At 51.9% G+C, this 24,895-nt stretch overlaps 1 protein-coding gene and 1 pseudogene across 2 annotated transcripts; one reads left to right on the top strand and one right to left on the bottom strand.

Moving 5' to 3' along the window:
- Positions 1 to 237: 237 nt before the first annotated feature.
- On the top strand, positions 238 to 12,019 carry MKS1 (MKS transition zone complex subunit 1). Of its 2 annotated transcripts, XM_039241168.1 has the most exons (18): positions 238 to 330; positions 758 to 867; positions 2,027 to 2,097; positions 2,512 to 2,667; positions 3,704 to 3,801; positions 3,979 to 4,107; positions 4,355 to 4,459; positions 5,025 to 5,133; positions 6,112 to 6,168; positions 7,234 to 7,276; positions 7,532 to 7,597; positions 9,066 to 9,136; positions 9,453 to 9,522; positions 9,623 to 9,730; positions 10,420 to 10,553; positions 11,080 to 11,162; positions 11,248 to 11,345; positions 11,448 to 12,019. In XM_039241168.1, the coding sequence occupies exons 1-18, from the start codon at positions 251 to 253 to the stop codon at positions 11,537 to 11,539; spliced, it is 1,680 nt and encodes a 559-aa protein (XP_039097099.1). In that variant the 5' UTR covers positions 238 to 250; the 3' UTR covers positions 11,540 to 12,019. The 2 variants fall into 2 exon arrangements, with proteins under 2 accessions (XP_039097099.1, XP_039097100.1); XM_039241169.1 differs by lacking the exon at positions 11,080 to 11,162.
- A 455-nt stretch (positions 12,020 to 12,474) lies between these two features.
- On the bottom strand, positions 12,475 to 22,480 carry LOC120237765 (annotated as a pseudogene).
- Between the last annotated feature and the right edge of the window lie 2,415 nt (positions 22,481 to 24,895).

Here is a 24,895-nt window from a genome sequence, read left to right as displayed (position 1 = left end):
GCTCTGAATCTCCATCACCATTTCACCACCGTGAAAGGAGCCGAGGGCGCCGATGAGACACCGCAACCCGACCGCGCCCAACAGCCCCGCCAGGGTCCCGCCGGCTTCCCGGGCTTCGCGGCGGCGCCGTGCCTGGAACCGTAGGTTGCGCGCGCAGCACCTCCGCCGCCTCCCAAACCCCGCGTCTCCGTTGCCAGGGGAACTGGGGGCGGTGCGCTTTCCGGCGCTGTCGCGGCGAGTCGCAGCTGTCATGGCGGAGACAGTCTGGAGCACTGACACTGGGGAGGCTGTGTATCGCTCCCGGGACCCCGTGCGCAACTTGCGCCTCCGGTAGTCGCATCATCCCAGAGCCCTGTGCTTTTATACTCTCAAATAATTCGAGCCTGAACCTCACTAGTTTGCTGAGTCCCCACTGCCCACTTCCGCTTTCAATCCTGGTCTCTGCCTTTCTGGTCTCCTCGCGTCTCCCTCACTACCCCCAACCCTCTCCACCCACAACTTCCAGACCTATCCAAGCCCTTTCAAGTCTCTGCCCTTCTCAAATTCCTCCGAGCTCTCTGTACCCAATACTCTTTCATCCGCACTCTTTCTCTTAGGACCCCGGGCCACGCTCACGTGCACCCAGCACAGCAGACTTTGGTAGCCCCACCCTCTTTTTTCTTTTGCTCTCCCCCCGCCCCCCAGCATCTTTGCTCTTTGTTCATCTCCAGGTTGTGTGTCTTGTGATGAGTATTTCGGGCTTTTCTTTTCCTGACAGAGTCCACTTGCAAAGAATCACATCAAGCAACTTCCTCCGTTACCAGCCTGCTGCCCAGCCTGGAAAGGACCTCATAGACTTGGCCACTTTTAGGCCTCACCTAACTGCCAGTGGGTGTTTGGTGGTGATGCAGCCCTTTGGGGATCTGGGGAAGGGCCTGGGGCGGTAGTTACCGTTTAAGACCCAGCAGACCCCGTTCTGTAGTCTAAGAAAAGGCGTAGGTAGAGAGGTTGGGTTCCTTACCCACGGTCACACGGCTGGTAAGTGTTTAAGCAAGGATTTGATCCCAAGTAGTTTCAACTACTATTATGTTGTGTATGAAAATTGAGTGAGACATGATTCTTGCCATCAAGAGTTGATCCGAATTGTAGTCAAATGTAGTAAAATAACAAAGACTATACCTTAGATAAATTATAAATCTGCCTAGCAACCTAAATACTGCTTGTGGCATTTTTTTCTAAGAGAAAAATGCCCCAAACTCCTAATATATGTGTACATTATATATATATACATGCTTTTTAAAAAACAACTTTAAATTTTACATACACACACTATTTGAAAAAATTTTTAATTGGCATCTGCTTGAAAAGGGGACATGTTAACATCAACTGTTCTCTTGCAGTTTTCCTTATCTTGGAAGCCAAAAGAGTGAGGAAAAGAGGACAGTGTGTTTGTGTTAAATCACTAGTCTCTCTGCTTTTGTTGCTTCTGTTCAGATATATTCCTGGGTAAGAGTGTGGGCTGGTGTGTTGTGAAGCATGTGTCACTGAAAAAGGAATACTCAGCTAAGAGTGTATTCCATTTGGTTCTTTAAATAATCATCTATTTGCCTTTCCTCTTCTCTTCTTGTACTTGGTCTCCTAAAGGTTATAGGGCTCCTGGTTCTAGACATACAGCTTCAGGAATAGTAAAGATAAAAATGCCAGGGTTCCTGTCTAGCAATGTAGACAGTTGGGATTGAGGAAGAGCTGTTCAGCCCATATCTCAATTTGACTCCTGACACTGAATTAGATTAAGTAATTCCTGGGAGCCATGGCTTCCATTTATTCAAATTAGTGTAGTAATTAAGACTTCTTGGATCCTAATCCTGGCTTCTACATATATCCACAGCCTCTCTAACCTTTGTTTAGAATGAGTGCTTAATAAATCTCCAAATTCCAGCTGGTTTTGGGCAAATATTAGAGCAGGGACTTCAGTAATATCCAATCACAGAGCAAGAAGTGGTGCTGATTTGACTCAAACGTTTGACTCACTCTGTGGCCTTTGGAGGTGGACACCGCTCGGAGGAAGAGGAAGAGGAAGAGGTCGTGATCGGGTGGCAGGAGAAGCTCTTTAGCCAGGTGAGCCAGTGTCACTTATCTACCTCCACCTGGCCGGTAGCAAGGAAGGATTCTTGATACATGTTGCCTGATTTCCAGAAAGTTCTAGCAGTTTATACTTACTCCTGTTGTGTTTAAAGGGCAGTATAACATAGTGACCAACACTACCCTGTTTTATGATCCTGGGTCAAGCACTTTTCCCCTCTGGGTGAAATCTGCCATCTCTAACAGCGAAGTTGCATTAGACCATCACTCTGGTTCCTTTAGGCTCTAACATTCTTTGGATCCGCTGCCCTGCGTTAGTTCAGATAAATGGAAATTGGCTATGAAAACGTGTCAAGTAGCATCAGCTCAATAGAACTGATTTGAGTAAACAGTTATAGAGACAAATGTTTGACATATTCTCAGTAGATCTCTGTGTCCTTGTCACCTCAGTTTGAAGTAGATCTGTATCGAAACGAAGTGGCGTGTCAGAGCCCTTTGGATCATCAGTACCGACAAGAGATCCTGAAGCTGGAGGATTCGGGCGGCAGGAAGAACCGACGGATTTTTACCTACACGGACTTGGATAGATACACCAATGTGGAGGAGGTATTGTTTTTTTCTGGGGTCCCACGGCTTCCTCTTCCTTTTCCTCCCCTAGCTTTCTGGGCTTCAACCAGAAGCCTGTTAAGGGGCAACAGGCAGCCTATGTAGGAACTGCCTCACGCTGCTGGCAGCCAGGCTGGACAGTGGGCACGGGTTTCAGGTGGCGTGGCGGCTCCTTGCCCACCTGCTGGAGGGCCTGGGGAAGCTGCAGTGTGTCTAATGAGAGGCTTGCAGACTACAGACCCTCGAGGGAAGCAGCCCCTGGGCTAGACTTCCTCTGCTCATTATGAAATGAGACAGGTGGGTGGAGTCTTGAACCATCTTGATAAAATTCATCAGGGGCTGCAGCCTCCACTCGGAGTCTGTGGGCTTGAAGAGGGATTCAGTACAGCTGTGGGGAGTGGCTTAGTGCCATTTGTCTGTGACCACATACCCTTGTGGACTTGCTTTACGTTTCCTTCAGCCCCTGTAGGACATGTTCTTTCTTCCCGGGAGGTTTAAGCTCCTTGAGAGTGGAGCCTGTGTTTTCTGATTTTTGTCTATGACCTTGCAGTTCTGCAAGGAGCAGGTATTAAATGAATGTTTTTGAAAGATTGATGCTTATGTTAGGAAAGCTCTGGGTTGGTAGCATATAAAAATCGGGTTTTCTATTTTAGAAAAGTAAATGGAATTACAGGTAGTGCAGAATCACCCATGCAAAGGACTTTTCACACAATACTTTGTCTCCCATGTGGCATCTTCCAAGTACCTGGTAACATCAACATCTACCAACTTTTTGTCGGTCTGTACTCAGAGACTGCAGACTCCTTTCAATATTAGCATAAATAAACTCATTTCTGAAGGATGATATGCTGCTGAAATCTTGGAGCACCAGGGCATGGTAGGACTCTTCTGCTCTCCTCCACTGACACGTACAGTTGTGAGATGTGACCGTTAGATTCGGGCCCAGATGAGGTTTCAGAGGGAAGGCTTGCCTTCAGTACCTGATCCCACGTGGCTCCGACCAGATGGGTCACACAGGGCTGCTCTCTTCTCCTAGCACTGTCAGAAAATGACCACCGCAGCCCAGGAGGTGCCATCATTCTTGGTCGAGCGAATGGCAAATGTCAGGCGGCGACGGCAGGACAGGCGAGGGATGTGAGTGCAAGTGTGCATGGGGGTTGGGCTGTCCTTCCACGCCAGCATCTGGGTATGTCCGCCCACTCGAGCTTCCCATTCTGCGGTAGGTGCTCCCCTGGGGGTGCTCCCCCAGATTCCTCCTCTAGGCTCTTTGGCGGGTGCCGGGGAAGTGACCCTTCCTGTGGTGTCTCCCAGGGAGGGTGGCATCCTCAAGTCGCGAATCGTCACCTGGGAACCCTCAGAAGAATTTGTCAGGAGCAACCACGTCATCAACACCCCACTTCAGACAATGTACATCATGGCAGACCTGGGGCCCTGTGGAGAGTGAGTGAAGCCTCTCATCCCCCAGCCCAGATTCTCCTCCTCTCCCCACCCGCTGCAGTCAACCTGGGCTGTCCGGGAGGGAGGGACTTTTTCTTCTTTTATTTCTTAGTTGTACTCAGAAGGTGGCACTGTGACGGCTCTCACCACAGCCTCTGTGCTCTCGCCTGACGTGGGCTGCCTGCGTCTTCCTCTCTCTGGACGTGGGACCAGTGGTCCTGAACCTGCATGTTGATTTCTTGGTATGCAGGCTTGGCTATAAGAAGTATGAACATGTCCTCTGTACGCTGAAGGTGGACAGCAATGGTGTGATCACAGTAAAACCTGACTTCACCGGCCTCAAAGGACCCTACAGGTGAGGAGAGGAAGAAGGGAGAGTGGAGACTGGCATTCCTTCCCTTGGCTTCACTTCAGGCCTCCTAGTTGAGGAGATTCTGAGAAGTCCTTCACCTGCTCTGATGTCTAATTCCTGGGTGGTGGTTCATATTCTGTTTATAACAGACCCTTGCATCCTGGGGACCCTGTTCTCAGAAACGGTGCAGCCAGTTTGGAAGGCATACCTTCAGTGATGTAGTTAAGTGAAAATAATTCTCAGGCTGCTGCATGAAGGCACCGACTTGAACAGGGTGTGGGGAGCTCGGCCAGATATCTTCCTTTGGGCTGGCTGTTCCTGCCTCCATGTCTTACAATAACAGGACCATAAATTAGAATTGGTCTAAACTGACCCATCCGCGTTTCCAGGTGAGAGAACTGGGTGCCGGGGATGTCATGCTTTAGGCCCTCCCCATGACTTTGAGGCAGAAATGGGCCCCATACCTGCACTCTGGGGCCACTCTAATGCCCTTTCTGCTTTTCCACTGTGTTTCCCTCTCCTGCTCATCGTTTGGCCATTTTCGTCTTTCTGTGCTCTGACCTTACAGAATCGAGACCGAGGGGGAGAAGCAGGAGCTGTGGAAGTATACCATCGACAACGTGTCCTCCCTCGCACAGCCGGAGGAGGAGGAGCGGGAGCAACGTGTGTTCAAGGACGTAAGAGCAAGTTCCTTCCAAGCGTGGGGATGAGCCTCGGTGCCTAGGAGCAGAGGCCATGTCTGAGGTCGAGGTCCACAGTTGCAAAGTCTCTTACCGGCCTCTCCCTCTCTGACACCGGAAGCATTGCTGAGTGTCAGCCACAAGTGTTTGATCATACTGTAACCTAGTAACAGTGACCATTTATTTGAGTATTTACCAAACTCTGCGAGACCCTTCACATACTTTATTTCATTTAGATAACACAACAACCCTTTGAGGTAAAAACTTATATTTCCTCGTTTTATAAATGAGGAAACTGAGATTGAAAAACTAAGAGGTTTGCCCAAGGTCATGGGCTTGTAAGTGCAAGAGCCAGGATTCGGTCCCAGACCAGCAGACTCCAGAGCCTCTGTGCTTCACTTTTAAAAAATTTTAACATTTATTTATTTTTGAAAGATAGGGCACGAACAGAAGAGGGGCAGAGAGAGAGAAAGGGAGACACAGAATCCAAAGCAGGCGCCAGGCTCTGAGCTGTCAGCACAGAGCATGACACGGGGCTCAACTCACAAACTGTGATATCATGACCTGAGCTGAAGTCGAATGCTTAACTGACTGAGCCACCCAGGCACCCCACTTTAAAATGTCAGTTACAGCAGTGTTTGGGGCACCTAGGTGGCCTAATCGGTTAAGCGTCTGATTCTTGATTTTGGCTCAGGTCATAATCTTGTGGTTGTGAGATCAATCCCCATGTCAGGCTTCGTGTTGGATATGGAGCCTGCTTAAATTCTCTCTCTCCCTCTGCCCCTTCCCCCTGTGCATGTGCGCGCTCTCTCTCTCTCTCAAAAAATAAAATAGAATAAAGTCAGTGGCTTGGATGCTTCGGCCTCCAGCTGTGGGTGGCATTTCCCGCCACAGCTTCTTTTCTCCCACCCGTTGAGAACTGAAGCCTGGCCTGGCTGGGGCTGCACTGAGGGTCCACATGGTTTGTTTCCTCAGCTCTACGGCCGCCACAAGGAGTATCTCAGCAGCCTGGTGGGCACCGACTTTGAGATGGTGAGTAGCTTGGCTTCCTGCAGCACCAGCAGCTGGGTTTGGCCACAGCGTTCTGACCACAGCTGCGTAATGGCGCCTCTCTTAAAGGACATATTCTTTATGCCAGAAGGAAGTCAGAGGGTAGCATACAGAGCATAGTTCTTGTTACGTGTTTTGAAAGATAGCATATCAGCAGAACTGTCAACGAAAAAGAAAATGTCAGGGGAAAAGTTCCAGAAGGGCACACGTGCTCTGGATGGCTTTCTCAGGGGAGGGGGCTGGGTAGGGAAGGTAGGTGGGGTTTGGGTGGTGAGAGGGATACGTCAGGAATGTTTACTTCGTATTCCCTAAACTTAGCAGTTTTGCATTTTTATCAGTGGTAACACATGCATGTGTTCCTTTATAATTAATTTAAAAAATAAATATAAAGATGAAAAATGTCTTGCTCATTGTTCCTGTGGATATTTTTCCTAAGATGCCCTATGGAGAGGGAGGGGGCATCATTTCTGTTTGCCAAATAGCTTAGCTCTTAAACAACCAAAACAAAGTCGTTTGTGTCAGTTTCTCTGTGGTCTTGTTCTTTGTCCTCCCTTATTCCAGAAGTTCCATTCCTAGATCAGGAAACAGGCACAGGATCACCCAGCAGTCTCCCTCTCTCCCTAAGCCAATGCATTATTTTTATATTGAGTGAACAGCAGACGTTCAGTGTTAAAAAGTGAGATAAGGAAACACAATTAAAAAAGTGAACTCCCTCGTTCCTTGACCTCAGGCATCGAAAGGGCACAGGGGTGTCTAACCCCCGCCCCCATGGTGAAGGGCAGCATTTGCCGCTTCCCTTGGCCGTTCCTGTCAACTCTCCAGCCTTCATTGTCCTCCTCGCCCTTTAAATTATTCTTTTCTGTTACAAATTTTAGAAATGAAGGAAACGGATCTAGAGGAGTGGCGGGGTAGGGAGGAAGCTCAGTAGTGACCCCCGCAGATCTGGCGGCAGGTGTCAGGGCTCCCGGGGGGATCGTGGATGGACTGGAGGAGAGGTGCTGACTCCCCCAGATGCCCTGACCTTTTCCACGCTTCTCTCCACCTCAGACCGCCCCAGGTGTCCTCCGGCTCTTTGTAAATGGAGAGGTAGGTAAGTGCCTCGCCGGACAGAGATCCCCTGGTGCTTGCGCAGGGGCCCCCCGTAGACCGCGAAGTAGCTCCGAGCCCCAGTGGAGGCGCCGGGCTGTCCGCACTACTTGGGAAACTCGGTCCTGTCTTTCCTGGAAACACGGAGGGTTCCCCACCCTCCAGGGACTTGCTTCCTGAAGTATGTAGGCCCTTCAGGACTGAGTTGGGTGCTAAGGGTGACAGGAGAATGAGCTGAAATCATTCCTTGTTTTCTTAGTTTCAGCCCGAGGCTACGAGTATGACAATCTCTATGTGCACTTCTTTGTGGAATTGCCAACCACTAGTGAGTAATTTTCATAAGTCTCTTTTATACCCATTCTGACAGTTTTCTAGAGGCATTTAGTCAGGCCTCCTTCCCACTTTTTTCAAAGAAATAGTTGCTGTCTTTTTCAAGGTCATAGATCACTTCCAAGTTGTCAGATCCTGTGGTGACTGCCATGCATTCACCCTGCACGACCTCTCAGAAGCGTGTGGCCCAGCCCCCATTTCCTCACTGAAACTCTCCTCTTGGCTTCTGGCTCCACGCTCCTCTCCTCTCCCTTGTTGGAGGCTCTTCAGTCCCCTTGGCTGTTCGCTTATCTTTTGGTCTTAAAGCACTAGAGTGTCCATGGCTGGGCCTGGGCCTTCTGTTATTCTCTCTCTCCAGCATTTCTAGGTGGTCCCATCCATCCTTAGCTTGTATACTGCGTCTCAGACCCTCAGATTTCTCTCTAGCCTTGGCCTTTCCCCCGAGCTCCAGGCTCCTATCCAGCTGCCTCTTTGTCATTTCTGCTTAGCATGACCCAGAGAACCCCTGATTCTCCTTCCTGCATCAAATCTGCCCTCATGGTCTTCCCCACCTTAAGGAAAGAGTCCCTTCCCTAAGGGACATGGCATTTTCATTTACTTAGTCGCTGATGCCAAAAACCCAGGAGACACCCTGGATTCCTCACTTTCTCTAGTTCCCTGCAGCCAGTCATGCTATCAGCAGTTCCTGGCGGCTCTGTCTTCAAAAGGCATCCTGAACATCTACTGTCTCGAGCACCCTGACCAAGCCGCCTACACCTCTCATCTCTTGCCTTGGCCAGTGCCTTCCCCTTTTGCTTCCTTTACACCTCCTTTGCCACAGGCCCCACAGCGGCATTGAGCCTTTGGTAATGGAAACTATCTGTATCTCTCTTAGCCTTTAAACCCCAGCAATTTCCCCTCCCACTTAGTGTAAAATCCAAGCTCCGAAGCCTGAACGAACTGGCCCTTGCCCATCTCTCCCTTACGGAATTCCAGCCAGACTTTCTGCTCTTGGACATGCCAACTTCATAGCCACCTCAGGACCTTTTGGGGATCATTTCCTTTGTCTGAAAGCCTTTCTGTCATATCTTTGCACGAATGGTTCTTCCGAGTTTAGGTCTCAGCCGAAGTGTCACCTCCGAGAGGTCCTCCCTCACCGCCCAACCTAAATGAGCCGGGTTTATTTTTAGCATAGCATCTGTCACTACCCGATAGCCTCTTGCTGGCCAGTTTGTCGTCTGTTTCCCCTGCCAACTGGAATGAGAGTGAGAACTTGAATGAGCTCCATGAGGGACAGGGATCTTTTCTGTCTGCTCACCAAGAGCTCCCCAGTGACGGGTCATAGCACATCAGACACTCAGTAAATGTCCAGTGAATGAATGAGTATGTGAGTGAATTGAACGGATAAAGGTACTTTGTCTTTTTCTCAACCACTTGCCTTCCTCCCAGGTCAGCTGACTGTGTATATGGTCTTTGGCTTTCAGATTGGTCAAGCCCAGCATTCCAGAAGCTCTCAGGAATAACACAGACCTGTGCCACCAAGTCCGTGGGAATGGTATGGGCAACGAGAGGGCTGTCTGGAGGGGATCAGGCCTCTGAAGACTCAGGACTGGGGAGGATTCAGAGTTGGCTCAGGCCCTTCTCTGTGAGCTCTGCAGGGCCGCCTGGTCCAAGGGTTTCCTCTCTGTCTGTCTGCGCATAGTAGCAGCTTGTATTTGGATGTCCCTTCCCCTCTCAGCCCCTTATTTCCTATCCTGGGTCAGAGTTTTTTCCCTTGTGGAGGTATGTCATTGGCCACAGAGAGAACAAATTCCCACTGAGGCCTAGCCTACCCCATGACACAGAGTAGAAAATAAAACTCTCTTTTTTAGGATAATGTGGCTTACTTCTCCTACCCATTCACATTTGAGGCCTCCTTCCTCCATGAAGACGAATCTGCTGGTGAGTAGCTGAGTAGATCCTGGGCCCGGCGTCTCCTCTGGCGGTGCCCCCTCTTGCCGAAGGCCTCCTGGGACTCGGCTGCTTCTCTCGTGTCTCCCAGATGCTCTCCCAGAGTGGCCTGTGCTCTACTGTGAGGTCCTCTCCCTGGACTTCTGGCAGAGGTATCGCGTGGAAGGCTACGGGGCTGTGATGCTGCCTGCCACCCCAGGTGACCTCCTGTCCCCGCCCTTCACGTGGCCCCCATGCCCCAGCTGCTAGGAGCGAGACTAACACTTCCAAGAGATTCCACCACTCCCAGTGAGAAGTAGGGATAGTTAGGAATCAGATGCATTTAACTTGCAAGATTCCTTGCTCCTTTTGAGGAATTTCCCTTCCATTAAAGACAACTGAGTGAAATGGCAACTAAGCGTGAAGTAGAGCAGCCTGACTGTGGCGTCGGCTCCATGCTCCTCTGATGACTCGTGGCCTTGAGGGACCGGCTCAGGCAGGGCGGCTCTCAGCGCGCGTGTATTGGATGGATCAGCGTTCACGTGGAAATCACAGCCACTGTCTTCTGTTGTTGGCAGGCACTGCGCTAAGCGCGTCTCGTTTCATTCTGCCAGCCGCTCTGCGAGTGGGGGCGCTGTCACTATTTCCGTTTTACTAGTGAGGAGAACAGGGCTCATGGGGGTTAAGAAACTTGACCTGGGAATGCAAGTAATAATCGGCAGAGCTGAGATTTGAATCTCTAGCCGACTGATTTCCAAACAGGTGGCCCAAGCCTCCATGATAACTGTCACCAGAGGTCAGGTCATCGAGCCCAGGTGTCTAGTGGTGGGTAGGCCTGCGTCAGTGCGGGGGGTCAGTGAGAGGCCACCTGCCCTTTCTGGCCGTGGTCCCATTGTCCGCCCTGTGCAGGCTCGCACACCCTGACCGTGTCCACATGGAGACCCATGGAACTTGGCACGGTGGCTGAGCTGAGGAGGTTTTTCGTTGGCGGCTCTCTGGAACTGGAGGACCTCTCCTACGTGCGGATACCGGGAACCTTCAAGGTCACTTTTGTCTCTGGGCAGACTTTATGCTGGGAGTTTAGGTTCCTGTCTCTTCTGGAGAAGGTGGGATCAGGGTTAAGGCCCCTTAACTGCATCATTATTATGTAGTCACTTCCTGCCTGTGGTTTAAGCTGGAGGTCATGGCCACATCTTGAACCAGGTACAGACATCTACATTCCTATCCCGGGAGATCTCTGGAAATGAGTATACTCAGAGATTCCCCTGGTCCCGTCAGAGTTACCGGCCCCTCCTTCCAGCCCATCAGTGAGGCTTCAGTAATCAAAGGTGGGGAGGAATGGCAGGCCGCTTACAAGACTGCTGTTCTCCAGTGAGGCTGGAGCGTCCCCCCATTTACAGCTGGGAGCCCCGTGTTAGCCTTGAGGTGATGGAGTGTGGGTGCTGCAGCGAGGCTTCCCCAACAGCTCTGTTCTCTCCAAGAGTAGGAGTCAGGAGGGGGGTGAGACCAGCATGTGCCTGGGATCCAGAAACCACAGAGGCCTGATGCTGTCTTCACTGCACGCCACAGGGGGAGCGTCTGAGCCGCTTTGGGTTCCGCACCGAGACCACAGGCACCGTCACCTTCCGCCTGCACTGTCTGCAGCAGTCCAGGTGAGTCAGCCTGGCCTCCGCCTCAGGGAGCCTTGCGCCCGAGGGCCGGAGAGCAGCTGTGGCCACGTGGTGGCTTTGCGCGCAGGGCCTTCATGGAGTCCAGTTCCCTGCGGAGAAGGATGCGGAGCGTGCTGGACCGTCTGGAGGGATTCAGCCAGCAGAGTTCCATCCACAGTGTGCTGGGTAGGTCTCCCTGCCCCTCTGCGGCCGGCCACCCAGCACCCGCAGGAGCCTCGCCCCTTCCCGCGCCCTGGTGGCTGATGGCTATACTTGCTCCCCTCGCAGAGGCCTTCCGTCGCGCCCGGCGCCGCATGCAAGAGGCCCGAGAAAGCCTTCCCCAGGACCTGGCAAGCCCTTCGGGGACCACCGCTTCCTAGCTCCCGGCTGCACTGCCCCTGTGCAAGGGGACGAGACGGGCGATGTCTAACGCTGGTGCTCCCCGCCCCTTCATCCTTCTGACTAGTGACCCCACGGACCTGCTGAGACCCGGGAGAGCTGAGGAAATCCCAGGCCAGTTGCTCTGCCTGGTCTTCAGCAGGGCCTCCTCCCTGCTGGGTAGCAGTGAAGCTGGAGACCTATGGTCCCCTCTTCATATTTCATTTACTGCCAGTGGGTGTCACCACAAGCAGGCTTATTGGTTCAGCCCCGTTTGGGGTGACCCCACAGTTAGTCCCGTCCTCAGCACAGCCTCTTTCCCGGCCTGTCTCACCGTCTCACAGCAGAGAGCCCAGGCACCTCCTGCTCCACGGCCTGCGTTGCAGATGGAGGCTCGGGGGGCAGCAGGGTGGCTCGGTCAGTCAGTTAAGCGTCTGACTCTCGATCTCTCACCTCAGGTCTTGATCTCACAGTCGTGAGTTCGAGCCCCATGTTGGGCTCCGTGCTGGTCATGAAGCCTACTTAAATAAAAATAAAAAGACAATGGACGCTCAAGAAAGAAAGGGGAAAGATCTCTTAAATTCCTGGCCCGAGAGGCTCAGCCTCCTCTTTCCAGGGTAGCCTTGTCTTACTGCTTGGGGCTTCTTGTGTTTGGAGATGCAACTTATTTCTGGAATAAATGAAGGCTAAAGGCAGTGCCCGGTCCTTTCTGCTAGCTGGGTAGTACCTTTAGTGTGTTTTTTGTACATAAAAACTTTGTACACTGACTGACGTGTTGGCTGGGTTTTTGCTCAGGTTGCTGGCGTGGCCAAGGTATCCTCCTGAATCTTCCCCTTATCGGCCCTTTCCTGTCCCGAGTGTTGCTTTTGGTTCTTGTACATCAGCCCGCAGGAGAGCCTTAGGGGTTAGTGCCTAAGGTGTCCTGGCTGTGCTCCTTCTAGACATTTGGAGCAAAGCACAGGACAGAGGTCATGCCCTCCCCATCCTCACCCAGGAACCAGTCCTGCCCCCAGAAGTCCTTTACTGGTACAAGCAGAGTGTGCTGCTCGGCCTGCAGGCTCCAGCAGAGGGTTGTGGGGTGGCTGGGGCCAGTGAGGGTGGCCTGCAGTCGTGGGCAAAGGTTGGGGACAGGCTGGGAAGTAGAAAAAAGAGGCCAGAACCGTTCAGATGATTTCCTGCCTGGGCCTCAAGCCCTCCTTGCAGTCGGAGCTGATGCCTGACCTTCTACCCAAGAGGCTCCCCAGGTGGGAGGGTTCACTGCTGCTGGGAGCCCCAGCCGTCACTCCCAGCCACGGAACCAGCTCTGAGCCATGGCCAGCAAAAGCATCAGCAGTGGTTGCTCCGGGGACAAGGTAGCCATGTGGTCCTCCCTGCAATAGCTCGTGTCTGAGGCTGGAGGCATGGCACGGGCTCCTGCGGAAGCACCAAAAGTGGGCAAGTGTGGAGCTTGCTGGGTGTCCAGACCTGCAACTGTGTCAGGGTGTTGGTGACTGAGCTGGGGCCTAACTGCCCCCCAAAGTCCTGGGCCTTGGCTTAACTGTCCAGAAGCTAGCGTGCCAGGAAGCCACTACGGGGAGAGTTCCCTGTCTCTAGTGACAAGTTTTGTTGTCACTGCTTAGAGCCCTCAAAGGTCTCAGCCATCTGGTCCAGGACAGGTGTGGAGGCCTGGACCCACCAGGGCGGTTGGAGGAGGGCCTCCCTCCTCACCTGCAGAGGCCTGGGGACGCGGGTGCAGCTCACAAAGCCCTGGGGGCGAGTGTTGGCAATGAAGATGTCCCTCAGAACGACGGTTATACCAGTGTCATCGCACACAGCTCCAGCCCAGGAAACCTGGCTCAGGGCCCCGCACTGTCTCTTGGTGAACACACCGTTTTCCCGCTAGAACCTACCAAGACAGTTGAGTGATGTGGGTGAAGGTTATGTGGGTGATGTGGGTGAAGGTTATGTGGGGTGATGTGGGTGAAGGTTGGGGAGAATTAGCATTGTGAGCACGCACTGCACGTTAGCTACTTCACACTACTTCATCCAGTTCTCCAGAGTTCCTGCGAAATAGATATTATTCCCATTTTATACATGAAGAAATAGATTCAGCAGTCAAGTAAAATGCCCAGTATAACATGCATTTAAGTGGCCAGGGCTGGATTTGAACCCAGTAAATACCAAATCCAAATTAGGGAATCAGGTCTTTAACCATAAGCTTTATTAGAAGGAAACCAGATTTAGCGCTTTCTGCCCATGTTTCCTGGGACTCACGAGCCTGGAACAGTGAGGCCGGCCAGTCTGTCTCGGGGGTTAAAGGTGCCTTTAGCTCAGGCAAGATGAGTCTAGCCTGGCTCTACACAGGAGTCTCCTGGTCTTAGGCCCTGTGAACTGGGAAAAAACGAATCTAAAAAGGGCATTATCTGAGACTTGAAATGCTAGTGTTTTTCTGCCCTGCCGCTTGGCTGGTCTCTTTAGGGTAGAGTCACTTACCTGTCACCATTTCGGGCTCTTGTGAACTGGTTTTCAAAAAGACAAGCCAGAAGAGGCCCCACTCGGGTCCCTGGCGAAAGACGCTCTGCGATGGCCCCAATCCAGAGATGCCAGTGTTGTCAGACATCCCATACAGATGCAGGAACTTCCTTGCCGAATCCGGGTATTGCAGCACGTGGCTAAGCTGTGCCAGACTCCGGGGCTGGGAGAGCCCACAGAGGCACCTGCGAGCACTGTGCTCTGTAGGGAAAGGGGCAGAAGCGATTCAGCCTGACTTCCCTTTAGCTTCTGCTTCTCCACAGTTTCTCCTGAGAGAGCTCTGTGGTCAGGAAATGTCGGGCAGGACAAGATCCCCGCTGACAGAAGAGGCCAGAACCTTCCAAATATCGAACCACTGTGCTCTAATTTTCAAAGCAAGTGGACAGCCATATTTTGTGAGTGCGTCCTAACGTAAGAAGCTGCTGCCACCCAACACTCAACAGCCACAAGGATATTATTATTGGGCTGATGGGCATCAACTGGTGCAAATAAGACAGGACCCAGAACATAAAAGACTCTTAATCAGGTTTGTAGAAGAAATGAGTGAGGAAGTAAATAAGTGAACAAACCAAGAAATGAGGTGTGGTTAAAATTTACCTCCTCAGAAAAGGAACACATGCTATATGATTCCATTTACGTGAAAGAACCAAAATAGGCAATTGTGTAGAGGTAGAAAGATGATCAGTGATTGTCAGGGGCTGGAGTGGGGATGGGGAGGGACTGTTATTACAAGGTTTCTTTTGTGAGCGATGAAAATGTTCTGACATTAGCAATGGAGATCAATGGGCCAAAGACCTCAATAGGCAAAAAAAAAAAAAAAAAAAAGAAAAGAAAAGAAAAAACAAAGAAAGAAATGAGAAAAAGAAAAATGCACAACTCTAAGTATACTAAAGTCTTTGATAAATTCATTGAATCATATACTTCATATGGGTGAATTTTGGGATATGCTAATTATATCTCAATAAAGCTGTTTTAAAATTTGTTTTCACCTACTCAGAAACTTCCAAAGACCAGCCATATGGATTTCTCTGTTATGATCTCACAATAGGACCAAGTCAGATGATGGGCTGGGGACCATCAGGATAGGAGATAGGTTGGCTCAATCTTGACAAAACGCTTGTCCAATATCGTCCATTGAACTGCAACTCACAAACACCGCCTTCCAGCTGAACAAAGGAAAACGATGTAATATTTGGCCTCACTAAGCACTGTTATGTGATAATCTTTTCCGATCCTCAAACACCTTTGTGAGGCATTTTGTAATCTCCATTGTATCAGTGGATATTTGCTTGAGCAGCTATGACTTTAAAAATAATTTTTTTGAGGGGTGCCTCGGTGGCTCAGTTGGTTAAGCTTCTGATTTCAGCTCAGGTCATGATCTCTCTGTGAGTTCGAGCATGCCCCGTCAGGGTTCTGTGCGACAGCGCAGAGCCTGGAGCCTGTTTCAGATTCTGGGTCTCCCTCTCTCTCTCTGCCCCTCCCCGCTTCTCTCTCTTTCTCTCTCTCTCTCTCAAAAGTAAGTAAACATTAAAAAACATTTTTTAATGTTTATTTGTCTATTTTTGAGAGACAGAGTACAAGTGGGGGAGGGACAGAGAAAGAGAGGGAGACACAGAATCCAAAGCAGGCTCCAGGCTCTGAACTGTGAGCACAGAGCCCGACTTGGAGCTTGAACCCACGAATCGTGGGATCATGACCTGAGCTGAAGTCGGATGCCTCACTGACTGAGTCACCCAGGTGCCCCCAACTGTGACTTTTTAAATGTCACTCCACCATTGAGTGGAGTTCAAACAGGGTCTTCCAATTCCAGGTTTGGTGTTTGGATTGGAGGAGACGTCAGAGCTAGTATCTGGAGAATATTTCTGGGACAGCTTGGAGGGAAAGGTATGGGAGGGCACAAAAACTCAGTGTGTGTGTCCCTTGGCTGAGGGCAGGGGCGGGGGCTAGCAATCTCAGTTTTCCAGCAGAGGGCGCCCACAGCTCTTTAGTTGCCAACAGCACCCACATGTAAGGAGGAAACCCAGTTCTTGAGTGCCTGCTGTGTGCCTGTCAGGTGCTGTGTTAGGTGCAGTTAGAGACTGCCCTCACCCTGTTGTACACGGCCAAAGATCAGCCAATGCAGATGGGGCTTTGGGTTGTATTTGGACAGAAAAGTAGGGAGGTGGGGGGAGGGAGAGGGGAGCAGGTAGTGACCAAAGCCTTCCCCTAACACTGTGGCTTAAACAGGGGAAGAAAGGAATTTTGAACTTGATTCAGACTTTACTACTTCCTAGTTATGTGGCCTTGAGAAAATTACTAGATGTCTTTGAGCTTATTTTCTCATCTATAAAAATGGCTGTAATTGTTGCTTCTCAAGGTCATTGGCAGAACTAAGTGATTAATATCCATGAAAATTCCTAGCAAAGTGCCTAAGTTTTCTTCTTTTCCAGGATGAGTTTTTCTTCTTTCCTGGGATTTTTGTGTCCTCACAAAACAGCCAAGGCCGTCTTAATTTTACTGGATCTGTTCCTACCTCTCGGACTCTTGGCCTTTCTGCACTTAGAGCAGGAGCCAGTTCCCTGGAACTTGAGTCTTCCTCCTTGGAGCCCACCTGGGTACATGGGGAATGGGGCAGTTCTTCCCTGCCCTTTGGATCTACTGTTTTCTCTACCCGGAAACTCCTGATCTGCTTTGTTCACTCCCATGTCCAAGTCCTGGCTGTGCTGTGAATCTACAGCCAGGGACCCTACAGCGGCTGGAGAAGATATGACAGAATGGCAAAAGGGTGGTCCCAGGGATGCTTTACTACATCAAGCGTGACCTCACATGCTTCTCAACCACAGCACATCGGGTAGACGGTTGACAGTCAGAAAGGATGCGCCGAGGGTCTTCTCTGAAACCCACTCACCACCAGCAGCAGCAACCCCAGGCCAGACAAAGCCTGGGAGGAGGGACGGGCAGCCCTCTGACCCAGGAGGCCATGGTCCCAGCTGCGTTGCATGTTGAGAGCCACCAGGTCCAGCCCAATGCTCCCCACTTACCGAAACAGCCGGTCATCCACTAATGTGGCATCCTGACATTCAGCTTGGCGGGGGTGGCCGTGAGGCCTAGGATGGTCAGGTCGGCGCCACCTGGTGGCAGGGAATGTGAGCAGCACACACTGGATCAGCCTCTGGGGAGCCCTGGGCTCCTCACATGATGCCACGCTAGCTCAGAGCTGGACAAACCCGTCGCTTATATTCTATAATGTTTGTATCAGGAAACAAAGGCCTGGATAGATTTGAAGGGCGCAGGGGCTGACAGAGAAAGAAGTGACCCCCACTTCTTAAAGAAGGAGCAGAAGGCAAGCTCCTATGAGGCCCACAAGCCATCAGTCTGATATGAGTCTCTGCCCCTTTTTGGAAATCCTCTCATCCCTGAGGGAATGGGAAACCCAGGACCTAGGGGCTTGGTGGCACCCTCCTTGTTTTCACTACCCTGGGGAGATGATTAGCACAGGCCTGAGCAGGAGCCTGGGCTCCTGGCACTAAGCTTGGTCCCCCACCCCCACCCCACTCCCATCTGCTCTTAAAACTTGGTCACCTTCACACACGATTCGTCAGCTGACAAAGAAGCTAGTGCTAAGCAGGACACATGAATTGGGTGCTGAGGCCCTGTACTGGCTGTCCAAGTGAAACATGAAGGGCTGGAGCATGGTGTGACCAAAGCAGAAGGCCAAGGTGAAGACATGGGCCACATGAGGGTCCAGATTGGAGCAATATCCCCTGGAGAACCCCAGGGATCTCTCCCCAGGGGAGCCCGGGCCTCGCCCAGAACCAGGGGCAGAAAGTCTCGGTAGGTGATGATCTACAAGACAGAAGGAGCATTACCTTAGCGGCCGCCCACCCCATCCCCTTGCCTTCGGACAAACCTTTGCTTTCTGAAGGGCTGCTGGGACATATTAATTCCTTATTGCCATCATGTCAAAAGTGGAAATGTTAATTTCCCACTGACTGATGAAGATCCTGAAGCTGGATGACAAGGACAGTGTCACACAGCGAGTTAGTGGCAGAGTTTGGGGTATAGGTCAGATCTTAGGTACGCTCCCAATCACCCAAACCTACTGATTTGAGGCACGTCCCCAGCGAATGCATTAAGGAAAGTGGGAGCCACTCCCTCAAATGGTGTCTCATGCCAGATTGTCTTCTCAGGGATGCTGGGGCCCAGGACTCCCCACATGGACCATGGCCACGGTCTTCCCGACCTCCTGGTGTAGCGTGTCTCCACTCCTCGGGGGACTCAGGCATCTAAGCTCCATAGCCAGCCGGGAGTCCTCTCGCATAAACATGGTATGCATCGCTGCCAGTTTGGGGGTTTCAGGTGATTGGGAGTCACCTTGAAAATCTCGAGTTCAGATTCACCACAGCCCTCCCCAGAGAAATGTCTTTTTGCTAAAGCAGACACAGCTCTAGGGACTAGAAAGAGGGGGTAGACCTTTGTAACCTGGGCCAGGCTCCAGGCCCTGGCCCGACCTCTGTCTCCTCAGCTGTGTTATGAACGTCCTCACTGACTGCCACCCTCTGCCCCAGCACAATGGGTCAGGAGCCGGACAGTGGGTCTCAGATCCCAGTTACTGGACTCGGGCCTAATGATTCTAGTCTACAAGTAAACGGGTCCATGGCTGATTGAGGGGCCCAGATGACTCTAGGAACATTGATCTTGGGACTGTGAACCCACCTGTCCCATGAACTGCATCCATCAGCACATTCCCTGCCAAGGGCTGGACCTTTCCCCTGCCATACACTTGGGGACTCAGACTGCTCTCAGACTGCTCTCCCCAGGGAATCCTGGGGAAAGAGAAAGAGAGGGCGTTGGGCAGAGCCTGCTCCTGTAGCCACAGTGTCTCCTAGAGGCTGGGAAGGAAAGCAGATTCCTGGAGGTGGGTCTTATACAGTCACTTGTTGGCTTTGAACTAAACCCTTGTGTACAAGGTCTTATCTAATGTACTCTTCAGCAGGCTGCCTTGGCTGACCTGCCAGGGAACAGAGTACACACAGGGATGGGTTGGTGAGGAGGCAGGGGTCTTCACTCAGGTTGTCGAAGGAGAACAGAGCCTGGCCATTGTCGCTGAAGCAGCTGTTGACGGCCAGCAGCCCCAAGTGACTGGTCTGGTTGCACACGCAGGGCGAGGGAGACCTCACTGCCATACACCATGCTGGCATCCAAGAAGTAGGTGAGCACACTGAGCTGGTTTCAGACTTGGTTCCTGTTTTGTAGCATGCGGGCGCTGAACGGAAGGGAGTGCAGTCACTCTGGTCCCTGATGCAGGGGTCGTTGGGTGGGATCTAAGATGGAAGTGGAGCCATGACTCTGGAGCCCCTCAATAGCAAGCTCACTCCTCTTGATCATCCCCCACCTGCTTCAACCCCCCTCCTCCCCCATGAAGCCCTCCTTGACTCACCCAGACTAGTGCTGCTCACCAGGTCAGTCTGAGCAGCCTTAGCACTTTGTATCATAGAGTCATGAAAGATTAGGAATGGACGAGGTCAGCAAAACCAGGACCTGTTGCAGGAAGCCTGCATTCAGTGAAAACAGAGGCACGCTTAGAGAATAACTCTAAATTGAGGCGCTATTTGCTATGCTTGATCTAAAAGCCAAAAGCAAAAGGTTTGATAGGAAAATATGGGAAGATTCTCCCAAGGAGGTGCCCCTGAACCAGAGCCTGAAGAAGGGGTAAGATTGCAACAGGGAGGAGCCAGCCAGGAGCCCTCACACGTCATGCCCCATGAATGTCGCTGAATGTGGGAGTGTATGCACATGTGTTCCCCCACCGCCCCCTGCCCCCGGATCCCCAGAGAGGATCCCCCACCACACCACCATTGCCTCTAAGCCTGAAGGTCAGTGCCCTTCTCACACATGATCCCAGGAGATGAGAGGTACAGGACCCTTGGACCACTTCAGGAAAGAGAGAAGGGCAAGAGCTAAGGGAACCCACAGGCTCCAAAAGCAGCTGCCCAGAGTCTTCCCCTCAGACATGCACAGAACTGGGGGGTCAGTCCCGGGCCGTGCTTCCTGCCTTGGTCTGATACTCCAGCATCTTAGACAGCTCCTTAAGGAGGGTATGTTAGCCTTCCAGCTTGTGGCCTGGGGTAGAGACCAGTCCTTGGGGGACTGGCTGGGGGTACCTTGATGGAGAAGCAGGGGGGCATCTGGGTGCAGGTCCTCTCCAAGTCGACGCCCACAGTGCAGGCCACTCTTGCTGGGGGCTCAGGGGTGAAGTCCAAGTCGTGGTCAATGAACTGGCCCCACTGCATGAACATAAAGGCCAGGCCCCCGTGGGACGTCAGCTTCTCACCGGGGAAGCACACAATCTGATTTGAGACGGCCCAGACCCACTGAGGAGATAGGTCAGTGTGGGGCATGGGCTCCCGGACCCCATAAAATGTCAGGGCCATCCCGGGACTCAGGGGCAGCAGATTGCCCCTGCTGGAGTTAACCCATTCTCTCTTCCTCTCCTGACCTCCCTTGCCATCCCCACTCTCTGTGTGACTGCCATTCCTAGAAAGATGGTCCCTGGTTGGTCCTGAGGATTCTAGGAGTAGAGAAGGGGGGAAGCCAGGTTGGCTGGCTGAGAACACCCCAGGTCTTCCAAGTAAATAGATCAAATCGATAGATCAATTTATGGACTAATGGATTGCCTAGATGGCAGGACTACGGATAGATACTCAGTTGGTAGGTGATAGGTAATAAATATAGAGAAAATTGGATAGATGTAAGAAGAATTAATAAATAGATGTTGATAGATGAGTAGGTGATTGATTGTTATATTGACATCTGAATGGAAAATTGATAAACTGATAAATGTGAAATCACTTAGATCAATAGATATAGAATAAGGTCCATCACTCTTTATATTTAGCAAGATCCTTTGATGCTAACTCTTGCAGAAAAAAAAATACTATAATGGCTGGCAGTAATAGATCACACCCTATATAGATGCTTATATATAATTATAAGGACCCTATTTAATATTCACACCAGCAATGTGAGGTAGGTTTTATCACCATTTTACAGATGAGAAAGCTGAGATTCAGCTATATTACTTGCCCCAAGTCTCCTAGATGGCAGAGGGCCGAGCTTGGATTCAAGCTGCCTCTGGGCAGGGCTTCTGCTTCCCATGTTTCGAAGGATGGAACATCTTCTAGACCCTCAGCTGCTACTTCCGTGAGGATAGAGGAAGCCACTGAGCCTCTTGTTCGGTGTCCGGCCGAAGGGGAGTGACAGCCTGTCCTCATACTCAGCTAGCACCCAGCGAGCCAGGGCCGGGTTGGAGGCCCCCAGCAAGGGTCTTGCCCCGCAGCACTGAGTGGGCTCCAGTCAGAGGGCTCTGGGGCTGGAGGCTACTCGGCGTGGAATGAGGGGTGGAGGCGGGCAAGGGAGGTGCCCTTGAGTCAGGTGCAGCCCCTGCACCCACTTCTTGTTGCACTTCCCGGTGACGGCCTGGTACTTGTCACTGCACTTCTCCTGGTCCTGAGAGCACAGCCACTGGCCTGGGACGGCAGCCGAAGCTGGGGTTCCGTCAGCAAGCGTGGGGACAGGACAGGCGGGCAGGGGCCTGGGTCCAGGGACCTAGCTCCTTCCTGAGCTGGTCTGTTCCACGTCTCCCATCCCTTTACCCCCTTTCCTCCCAACACCCCGGCTGTGCCTCCTGCCCTCCCAGGCCAGAGCAGGCCCTGGGGCTCCATGGAGGGCACGGTACCAGTGACACTGAAGGAACTGGATCCCTGGAGTTGTAACTTCTCCTCCAGAGCCCCGAAGCCACATGCATATACTCAGCAGCCTCAACCACTGTCCTGGTGGCGGCTAACAGGCATTTCAGTGGGACAGGAGGTCCAGGGGTGGCCAAGCCACCGCCAAGCCGCTGCTTGAAGCTGCAAGAGGAGGGTGAGGGCTGGAGAAAGGAAGTGCAGCCACCCCGTGGAGCCCCAGGCTGGTGGCGGACAGTCAGGGCAGTGAGGGCAGACAGGCTGGATGGAGGGGAAGCTCTCTACCCACATGGCACTGCCCCAAGTGCCCAGGGGCAAGGTGATGGCTGACACGGCCATGGCTGGAGCCCCCCACTGCCTCAACCCTCCCAGGCCCACTTCCTGAATCTGACTGTGGGCATCCACCAGCAATAGGGCCTCTGTTCTGCAGTCCCGAAGGGCCGAGGTCCCCACTGTCCTGGGGGAGGCTGTTCAGACGGAAGGGGACTCAAGGTCCGGGGGAGCCACAGGTTCCCCCAGACCCAAGCACTTCCCCCTCCTTCGCCCTCCTCCTTGGCTGCTCAGAGGGATATTACCTGGGCCAGTGCCCTCCCAGAGCGGGGCCAGGGCGAGTGTGGCTAGGACCCCTGCTGGGGCCAGGAACAGCTCCATCTCTGCAGTGAGACCCCCAGCCACAGTGAGTAAAGGATTGACACCCACATCCTGCATGTAGGTGGGTCCCCTGCTCCCTTCTCACCTGGAGGTCCCCAAGCTGACCTCTTACCTCCTCCTCTTTTCTGGAAGTAGCTGGGAAGGGACTTTTATATCCTGTTCTAGGGTCTGGGAGGGGAAGCCCAGCCTCTTGCGGTGGAGCTCTGGAACTTCCCTCTCATCTTCAGTGGAGTTATGAGACTGAACACCCCCCCCCCCCCCGCCCCTCGCTACTGGGCTCACTGCTGTGTTTCTCCCAAGGTGCAGGGCAGCGCCTGGAGCGGGCATTGCTCAGTGTGTATTTGCTGGAAGATCGAGGGACAGCGTGCCTCAGAAGATTGGGCCCGGTCCTGCCACTAAGTAGCTGCATGGTCTTCGGCAAGTCACTTCCCCTCTCCAGGCAAGTTCCCAGGGCCGCTGCTGGGCTGGGCTGGCAGGCGGAGGTTCAGCCAAGGAGACCGAAGGAAAAGCTACTCTACCCCGTGGTCCTCCTGCCCCTCCCTCAGCCTGCTCTCTGCCACCCTCCCATAGGACCCTGCGCCTAAGCTGCAGACACCCAACCCTCCATGGACACCCCCCCCCCCCCCCTCCACGCCCTGCCATCTGCTTCCAGGCCTCTCGGATTCTGCAGGAAGGCTCCCTCTGAGGACCACAGCATCGAGCACATGGGAGCTTGTTGCCCATCATCTACTTGGGTGAGCTGCTCAGCATCTGCATCCCCTTCTTCACTGTCAAATGGAGATCATCACTATGTCTACCTTATGGGAACCCATGTAAAATGCCACCACAGTGCCTGGCACAGCGGGCATTCACTGGTGCTGCATAAGCTTTGTTCTGCCTCCACGCTGCTTCCTTTATTGAGTTGGCCCCAGGCTGTCCCACAAGGGCAGAGAGCACCGTCAGGGTGAAGGTAGGAGGCAGTGACTATAAGGGCTCTGCAGATCATCCAGGCTGTGCGCCTGGAACAAAGGAAGAGAGGGAGGCAGTGGAGGGAGGCAGGGAGGCAGGGGGACAGGGAGGCAGGCCTCTAAAGTTAGATGTGCTCAGACCCTGGCTCTCTGAGCCCTCCTCCTCATGTCAGAGTGGACATTCCAGCTGCCAGGGCCACTGGAAACTGAGTGGAGGACAGTGATGGAGGGGGAAGCCCTCCAGATGCTCCCCATCTTGGGCAGCTGCTTTCCTCTCCAGCCATGACCTTCACTCTGGGGCAGGTCAGGACATATGGGTCTTTGCCAGGTCTCCCTGTGGTTTGCTTTGACATTTGCTTTTTTCTGTTGTCAGGGCGAAACACACCCGGAGACCAGAAGGGCATGGGCAAGGGCCATGAGCTCCACACATTCCCTCTGTGGGCTTTTCGTGACACCCACGGGGACCTTATCGAGGAGAGGTTTGATTTTCCTTGGGGCTAAGTGTTGCCCAGGGGCAACCTAGAGTATCTTATATTGGGAGCTGATTGTTTTTTGATGGCCCCTCCTTTACATAATGAAATTGTTTTCAGTAATACTCATTAAATGAAATAAGTAATGACCACGGTTAGAAATGTGTGAAAGTTCTCTTAGTAAACTTTAAAAAAATATTTTCAACATATAAAAAGGAAGGGGCGCCTGGGTGGCTCAGTTGGTTAAGCATCCAACTTCGGCTCAGGTCATGATCTCACAGTTCGTGGGTTCGAGCCCCATATCGAGCTCTGTGCTGACAGCTCAGAGCTTGGAGCCTGCTTTGAATTCTGTGTCTCCCTCTCTCTCTGCCCCTCCCCTGCTCATGCTCTGTCTCTCTGTGTCTCAAAAATAAGTAAAACGTTAAAACATTAAAATTAAAAAGGAAAAGAGTATTGGATTAATACTTTAATTATGTGCCTGTGTTTTACATAAAGGGGAGAGGTGCCTGGGTGGCTCAGTTGGTTAAGTGTGTGACTCTTGATTTCGGCTTAGGTCATAATCTCAAAGTTCACGAAATCAGAACGCGGGCAGAGCCTGCTTGAGATTCTCTCTCTTCCTCTCCCACTACCCCTCCCCTACTCATGTGCACACACACACTCTCTCAAAATGAATAAATAAGCATTTAAAAATAAAGGGAGAAAACTACCTGCATATTGGTGGTTTTAATATAATATTTAATATATTCTTACAGTGTCTGTTGATTTGTTTTTTAGTTTTAAAATAAGTGATTTGGAATTTTAAAAGAAGAATACATTTCAGTGGTAAAGGTACTCAAATTCAGTAGATCATTCATCTGTAAAGTAAAATTTCCCTTTAGAAACATTGTACTTTGCTGTTTACCCTCTGCCTCCTGATCTTAAATTTTAAACGCAACTTAAAACTTCAAATGGTCACATAAAGTGACAGAATTGAAGGAAATCAAGTTCTGTCTCATCTCTGCAATCACCGTGTTCCCACTGCTATATCAAAACAGCTATTTACAACCAAGAATATG

This window comes from Hyaena hyaena, unplaced genomic scaffold (genome assembly GCF_003009895.1).
Source record: "Hyaena hyaena isolate Hyena2069 unplaced genomic scaffold, ASM300989v1 scaffold_189, whole genome shotgun sequence".
Classification (NCBI taxonomy): domain Eukaryota; kingdom Metazoa; phylum Chordata; class Mammalia; order Carnivora; family Hyaenidae; genus Hyaena; species Hyaena hyaena.
Note: the sequence above shows the minus strand (reverse complement) of the source record. Positions and strands in the feature narration are given on the sequence as shown.